At 47.7% G+C, this 7,900-nt stretch overlaps 1 protein-coding gene across 1 annotated transcript; it reads left to right on the top strand.

The window, feature by feature from the left end:
* The first annotated feature begins 440 nt into the window (after nt 1–440).
* Nucleotides 441–6,274, top strand: LOC309379537 (lithostathine-like). The gene is made up of 6 exons (XM_081928771.1): nt 441–462; nt 2,494–2,572; nt 3,273–3,385; nt 4,049–4,186; nt 4,647–4,758; nt 5,704–6,274. Exons 2-6 carry the CDS (start codon nt 2,506–2,508, stop codon nt 5,775–5,777), a joined length of 504 nt encoding a protein of 167 aa, XP_081784897.1. The 5' UTR covers nt 441–462; nt 2,494–2,505; the 3' UTR covers nt 5,778–6,274.
* The last annotated feature ends 1,626 nt before the right edge of the window (nt 6,275–7,900 follow it).

The raw sequence follows: 7,900 nt of genomic DNA, 5'->3' as shown, positions 1-7,900 counted from the left end.
CAGAGGTCTCAATAGCGAAGCAGAAGAAGAAAACCACCACAAAGCCAGCAACAGCACAAAGTACTGTGTTGTTCCGCCAACACAAGGAACAAGGAAATGTTGTCTTGAATCTCATTATCCCTGAGCTGTGGTGGTTGGGCTTCCAAGGGTTATTAGAAAAAGGCTATGCAATCAAACCAAATAAATGAATTGAACCCCACCCTTTCTCCCTGGGCTAATGACCACTTGACACCTTCATTTATCATCTGTCAGGTTCATGAAAAGACACCCAATGGCTCATCACCCAACCCTGTTTGCTTTATGGTCAGTTGTGTAGGGTTTGTTGGCTTCACCTTTGTCTCCCTTCTGCATTGTCCTCTTCCTATAAATATGCCATGGGGTGGACAGCACCTTGCACAGGCTGCAAGAATCACCCTTGACTCCAGATCAGCCACAGCAAGACAGTAGGAGAGAAGGACACAGGTGAGACCCATCTACCTCTTTGCTGTTGCAACCCTCAAAACAGTCTTGCGTTTCCTAGCAGAGAAATGGTTTGTGAAAACAGGTCAGCAGCGCCACAGACTCTGGGGAGAAATGCTTTCTCCACTGGCCTAGAATGTATTTTACTGGAAGGAAGAGGAAGCCAATAAGGGAATGGGCACCCCTTCTGGGCCAGCGGGAACGGGCCAGGACTGGGAATGTAAGATGGCAGCGATTTCCATTACAACCTGCATTCCTTGCAAGCAGACCTGTTTCCATTCTGCCGCAGTTCCGTCTCAGTTTTTGTCATTTCTCTCGCCATCCACTGTTTAACCTCAGCTGTGTAACTATTTATGCAACTTCCCTCCATGCCAATGTAAAGCAAGCATCAAAACAATCTAAAAGGAAAAAAGGAAAAACCTCACAAACATTGTTTCATATCGTTTGTGAACTTAAAAAAAAAAGTACTGTGATGTGGACTAATATCAATCAGATTCGCTTTACTGGTTTCTGTTCCTGACCACAAACCATCTCAGGAGCTGTAGCAATTTCTGATTCCTTTTCTGTATTGGGCAGAGTTCTCCGGCATCACTGGGCAGGGCTTGGGGGTGGCAAAAAAGAAGAAGGTTGAAACACAAAGACTGAATCCCTGCAAGCAGGGGAGGAGGAAGGGGGCGGTGGGGGCAGCCCACCTCGGGTGTCACCACTGAGGGGGGTGACAAAATGGCACGCGGCACTCATCGGAGGGCTTGCAGCGCGCCTGAGCCACGCATCTCTCCTGGGAGTGACACGATGGCTTGGACATCCACGGGCTCCATACTGCTCCAAACGGTCCACCTGCTGCCTCCCCCTCAGCTGTAAGGCTGCTGAATGGGAGGAGGCAGGCAGATTCTGATAGGTTTCTATTTATTGCCACTGTGCAGTGCTTGGAGTCACAAGACTCTGTTTACATTCCAGAGACTCCAGGCTACTGGAAGTCTCATGGGAGACGGATGTTTATATTACTGGTTTCCTGTTCCTTTGTCCCAGTTGCCTCTCTACTCTCACAGAGAGAGGATGTATTTTTCTTTTCTGTCTGCGTAGTTAGAAAATACAACTCTTAGCATGTAGCTCATATTTCTTGTCCTTCCGCGTGCTACTGTATGTGTAATGGGGGAACGTACCTGGAGCCTCATCAAAGGCTCAGGTCGTTAATCAACATAGGAGGGCTCGAGCGGAGGAATAATTCAGCTGAACGCAAGTCCGACAGATTCCTCGGAGGCCCCATGGAGCATCCTGCCCTGGCTCGCCCAGTTCCATGGGCCGCTGGCCCCGCCCCTGGGCACAGGGCATGTGCGCCACCCCAGGTTCCCAATTGTGTGATCCTACACTGAGCCTTATAACCTCAGTGCAGAGCCAAGGCACAGGGTAAGCCGACCATTTTGGGCTGTTCCACTGGGGAGAAAGACGCATAACTGTGGCTGCTCCCCCTTCTCTGGAAACACAAGAAGTGGTTGTTGTTCCCCAGGTCTCTCTCTGTCCCCTGAAAGGTAGAAAAGAGAGGCAGAAAGGGGAGGAAAGAGGCAGTCCGTATATTAGCAAAGGCGGGAATTAATTTTGGGTGTTCCAGAAGCAGAAACCAAACTGGGTGACTTTTCCCAGTAGATTTTCTCTCGTGGAATAAAGTACCATATTCAGGGGGTGTAAAAGCCTCTTCTTCCAGTTTAGGGTCCTGGTGTTCAAAATGGTATTGCTCCCAAAAGCATCTGGATATTTTTCTTACAAACCGCAACACAACTAACTTCGCTTTTCGTATGACTTGGAAAATACTGAACCTGGCTGCTGTGCTGCAGCAGTATTTGATGTCGTCAAAGCAGAAGAGATAGTCTGGGTCTTATAAGCAACTTAGCATTGCCTGTTTTTTGAATTTTGAATGATCACAAGCTCAAAGCCCCAAAAATACACAAACACCCTGTGCCACACAATGGACCCATCATTTCTGGAAATGCCATGCCCTTCGCTGGATTGAATGTTGCTGACACTTTCTTTTCCCAGGAGAACCAGAAGATGGGGCAAGTGGTCTACCTTGGACTATGCCTGTTGGGCTGCCTGATCCTGAACCCTTTGGCAGAAGGTGAGCATTAGTAGAAGGGGAAGAAGTGTTCGTGCTGACCTTGAAAGCCCTAAGCAGCCTCGGTCCAGTATACCTGAAGGAACGTCTCCACTCCCATCGTTGAGCCCGGACACTGAGGTCCAGCTCCGAGGGCCTTCTGGTGGTTCCCTCACTGCGAGAAGCCAAGTTACAGGGAACTAGGCAGAGGACCTTCTCAGTGGTGGTGCCCACCCTGCGGAATGCCCTCCCACTAGATGTTAAAGAGAAAAATAACCACCAAACTTTTAGAAGACATCTGAAGGCAGCCCTGTTTAGGGAGGCTTTTAATGTTTAATAGGTTATTGTATTTTAGTGTTTAGTTGGAAGCCGCCCAGAGTGGCTGGGGGGACCCAGGCAGATGGGTGGGGTATAAATAATAAATTATTATTATTATTATTATTATTATTACTACTATTATTATTATATCACAGATCAGATGTGGAAAAGTCCCTGCTGGAGCTGCATAGACAACACTGTGCTGCAACCATTTTGGCAATGGTTCTGGGCTCCCATAAAGAGGGGTGTGAGCAGGCGGCAGGTCAAAGGGGAAACTTTAGTTTGGAAAGAGCTAGAAGGAACCTCCCGATTCCTAATGCCAGGGCTTCCTTGAGGGGCTCCATCTGTGAAGGAAAGGGTTGGTGGTCTGGGGCATCTATTCCATTCTCAATCCAATTCCTCACAGGTGCCGCCAATCGCACCCAGAGCGCTCGCACTCACTGCCCTGCAGGAGCCGTCTTCTACAGAAAGTACTGCTACGAGTATTTTAGCTCCAGCCTCTCGTGGGATGATGCCGAGGTAAGTTTCCCCAGGGGGAATGAGAAGAAATAAGAAAGTTACTAAGAACTTCACATAGCAGAAGACCAGAAATATACCTTTGGGGAATATTGAATAGTGATATTTCTAGAGAAAATACTAAATTCTTCCTGTGGCGAGAGTCCTGGTGGCTAAGTACTGGAAGAGGAACCAGGTCCCGACCAAAGAGGAATGGTTATGTAAATTACGTGAATATTTGGAACTGGCCAAATTGACGGACATAATAAGACTAAACCCAGGGATTATAGTCAAGAAGGAATGGAAGCGCTTGAATGATTATTTAGAAAGACAAGGTTCTAATGTAAAAATTTGGCTGTGTCTAGAATGACCTCGTGAATGGAAAAGGGGAAACATACATATATGCATATCTATATATTATGATGAAAATAATACTGAAATACAGATAAAATATTAAATGTAAAAGGAAATGTTGTGAGAGTGATGGAAGTCTATTACTACTATTATTTTGTAAAATAGTGTTTATTGTATTGAAATATTATACTTTTTTTATTCTTTGATGCATTTACTTTGCAATAATAAAAAAGGAGTTGTGAAAAAAGAGAGAGAGAGGAGCAAGGGCCGACTCCTTGGGAATCCTGGCTATGGGCAGCATCTCACTGGTTTCCCCCTTTCCTCTCTCTGCAGGTTAGCTGCCAGAGGAGACATGGGTCCCAGCTGGCCTCCATTCTTTCTGCAAGGGAAGCAAATGTGGTTTACAGTTACCTGCGACAATATGGCTCCAGCAACGTCTGGATCGGCCTGGTAGCTGACCGTGGTACCTTGGTAGGTGCCTTTAGGACTCTCTGAAGATGCTGACTGTTCGAGCTCCTCAGCTCCCTTGAGGTCCTTCAGATGTAGCTCACCGGCTCTCACTTCACTCTGAAGCCACTTCCTTCCCCAAACGTCAAACCTTGAAGTCCTCATTTGGAGATGGGACTATTTCTCGGAGTGGCTCTGTGGGAGGTTCTGGAACTCCAGCTCCAGATCCTCATTGTCTTTCCTCCTTCCCAACTCTCATTGTGCTATCTATAAAGTCACAGATTCTGTGACATCTCCCCACCACTGTACAAATTGTCAGTCCCCTTTCATCTTTATGGCTCCAGCCGCTGGAGACTCAAACCAACCCCTTGGCCTTGTCAGTTGCGCTGATTCCCTAGCTGTGTCCTCTCTGGGGATGTGGGGAGCAATGGGCTTGCATTCCCCTTTTATCACAAGACCTTCCTTTCTCCTTCTCTCTCTCCAGAATATGATCTGGGAATGGAGCGATGGATCTGTCTTCTCTCAACCCCTCTGGGACGGCCGGAGCATCAGCAACTCAATCTCTTCATACGAATGTGTCTCTCTTTCTTATTCAGGTATGCAGGAAGAGAGACTGGGAAAGGAGGAGGAAACCCCATTCCGTTCAAGGAATTGAGGGGAACTAAAACAAAGCCATCCTTAGGCAGTTCTCCAACCAAGTGTGCGCAAAAACACATATATTTGGGTAAAGGTAAAGGTAAAGGACCCCTAACAGTTAAGTCCAGTTGCGAATGACTCTGAGGTTGCGGCACTCATCTCGCTTTACTGGCCGAGGGAGCCGGCGTACAGCTTCTGGGTCATGTGGCCTTAAAATGCTGATGAATGTTCAGGAGGAGCTAAATAATCAAACCCACCAAGAATCACAAACTGATGTGGAAATATAGAACTCAAGAATGGGAAAATGGGAAACTGGCAAAAAATGAAAAGGACAGAGTTACTTATTCCTGTGCAGAAAGGGCTTGGCAATGAAAATGAGGACAGGAAGAGATGGGGCTCCAGAGAGAGAACCCCACTAGTTTCCTCTTTATACTTGGCACTTTGTATCACCTGGGCTGCATTTTTGTTTTTGAATGTTACCTCCACTGGGGTCAGTGGGCAAAGTCTAGAGTGGTTCTTTGGCCCAGAATAGGGTACAGGGAACTCTGCCCCATGGAAAAAGTTGGAACTTAATTTAAATGCAGAATTCAGCTTTTTGATAGTTTCATTCATGCAGGCATGGGGAATGCTAGAAAACATCTCAAACATCACAAAGATCTCACAAACCAAGGGTTCTGTATGACACACACACACACACAGACACACACCCTACTGGCAAAAGCAGAATGGCTTGTTCAAAAGACTTCTGCTTACGTATTTATCAAATCTCTTCGTTGCTTTTCCTCGTAATTGTCTCCCTCTCCAAAACAGGGAAGGAAATACTTTATTTACTCAAAAGGAAATCTACATTCTCTCCCAATTTCTGGACACTCCCTAACATTCTCTCTCAACCTTCTGCCCTGCAGGTTCCCAGAAATGGATCCAGCGTTCCTGTACGACTACCTTGCCATACCTTTGCAAATACAAGGCCACCTATTAGGCCTGAAACCCTGGGCCTGAGAGGAACACCCACAGACCTCCAGCTTCCCAACAGGTCCAAGGCCAGCCCACTTTCTTAACTACTCTGTCCACCTGCAGGAAATCTATTCCCTCCCCTCCTCTATTGGCCTGGAACAGAAAAAACAAGAGGGGCTTCCCCAAATAGATCCAGTTTGGACTCTTGATTCCACTAAGACCTAGCCAAATCCAGAGCTGTGAGCAACAGTACATCCCCCCCCCCCCAACTGGGAAGTTTGCCCCATGAGATATGAAACCTGTCTCCCTTTTCTGCAAAGAGATGAGATGCTTTTGTGGACTGGTTAGCTGAGTAAACGAAGCTTTCCTTCTGCTTTGCAAAGTGATGGGGCCAAATTTGGAACCCCCTTTCCCAGACCACATCATGGAAATGCAAACCTTTGCAAGCTGTCTGCTCTTTCTCTCTCTGGCCAGCTCCCGTCTTCCTCCGTAGTGACAATAAACCTCTTTCTGTGCATGCAATTCTGCAATCATGTCCTCTGTCTTCTTGAAATAGTTTTTATTGTGACATTCAGATCCCACCTTTCCCCCCTCCAAAGGTCCATGCGGCAGGCATGGTTCTCCCTCATCCCCATTCCATCCTCACTACAGCCCTGTGAGGTAGGCCAAGCTGAAAGATCACGATTGGTCCAAGATCACCCAGCAGGAGCATCGTTGCTGTGTGAGGATTCGAACCCTCATCTCCCAGGTCCTACGAGTGCTAGAGCCAGAATGCCACACGAACACAGGCCGTTGGGGTGGGGGAGGTGATGCCAGCCTAAGGATACCAACACAAGAACCTGAAGTCCTGCCTTTGCTACTTCTGTAGGGACCCCCAACCAGCCATCAATACATTTTAATGTACAGTGGTACCTCGGATTAAGTACTTAATTCGTTCCGGAGGTCTGTCCTGAAACTGTTCTGAACCAGAAGCACCACTTTAGCTAATGGGGCCTCCTGCTGCTGCCACGCTGCCAGAGCACGTTTTCTGTTCTCATCCTGAAGCAAAGTTCTTAACCTGAAGCAATATTTCTGGTTTAGCAGAGCATGTAACCAGAAGCGTATGTAACCTGAAGCATATGTAACCCGAGGTACCAGTGTATTCTTAATCTTTGCTGGAAGCTGCCCAGAGTGGCTGGGGAAACCCAGCCAGATGGGCAGGGTACAAACAATAAATTATACTTATTATCAAACATGCCCTCCTAAGATTCAGGGTTTGAGAGCACTTCAGTCGGAGAAAAAGAGGCACTCCAGCAACAACAAAATTCCCTCCACACCAGCCTAGTTGCTCCAAGCTCAGTCTAGCTAAGTGGTGGTGAACCTATGGCATGCATGCCAGAGCGGGCACTCAGAGCCCTCTCTGTGGGCACGCTAGCCATCTCCCCTGCAGTGCCATTCCTGGGTGGCTAAAAAGTGGGCTCGCCCCCTCACGCCTCTCTGGGTGGGAATTGCCGCCCACATAATTGTCAGGTGCAGTTCCGCGTCTGCCAATCAGCTGATTTCCAGCTGTTCCGCTCCACCCCCCCCCATTGTGTTTGGTGTGATTGGTCAGTGCCGCTATCAGGAGATAGTAAGCAACATTAGTGCATGCGTTAGTTGGCTGCGTCAAGGACTTTTCTGTAATGCAGTGGTACCTCAGGTTACGGACGCTTCAGGTTACAGACTCCGCTAACCCAGAAATAGTTGTTGTTTAGTCGTTTAGTCGTGTCCGACTCTTCGTGACCCGCTGGACCAGAGCATGCCAGGCCCTCCTGTCTTCCACTGCCTCCCACAGTTTGGTCAAACTCAGGCTGGTAGCTTCGTATCGTAGTAAGAAATGACGAAGTTGTCCATGGCGACCCAGCGCCATCCACTGAGTCCACAGTGTACGCACACCAAATCACGTTGAATGACTTTATTCCAGTGGTGTCCAAACTTTTTTCAAAGAGGGCCAGATTTGATGAAGTGAAGGGCCAACCAAAGGGCCAACCAAAGTTGTTGAACTCTTTTTTCTGGGTTTGAAGTTGTTGAGGTCTTTTTTTTAGGATTTTACCCCACAAAATAAACCGCCACAGAGACCGGATTACTTTATTCCTTGCATGGGGGGGGGGAGCCTCTGCCCGCAAACAG

The sequence above is a fragment of the Podarcis melisellensis genome (genome assembly GCF_964234715.1).
Source record: "Podarcis melisellensis genome assembly, chromosome: 10".
NCBI lineage: Eukaryota > Metazoa > Chordata > Lepidosauria > Squamata > Lacertidae > Podarcis > Podarcis melisellensis.
Note: the sequence above shows the minus strand (reverse complement) of the source record. Positions and strands in the feature narration are given on the sequence as shown.

Bases quoted from the DNA above. Each gene is read 5' to 3' on its own strand.
- LOC309379537 (XM_081928771.1), top strand. From the start codon at position 2,506: ATGGGGCAAGTGGTCTACCTTGGACTATGCCTGTTGGGCTGCCTGATC. The intron at 3,386-4,048 runs GTAAGTTTCCCC...CTCTCTCTGCAG, and splicing joins TCTCGTGGGATGATGCCGAG to GTTAGCTGCCAGAGGAGACA. The intron at 4,187-4,646 runs GTAGGTGCCTTT...CTCTCTCTCCAG, and splicing joins TAGCTGACCGTGGTACCTTG to AATATGATCTGGGAATGGAG.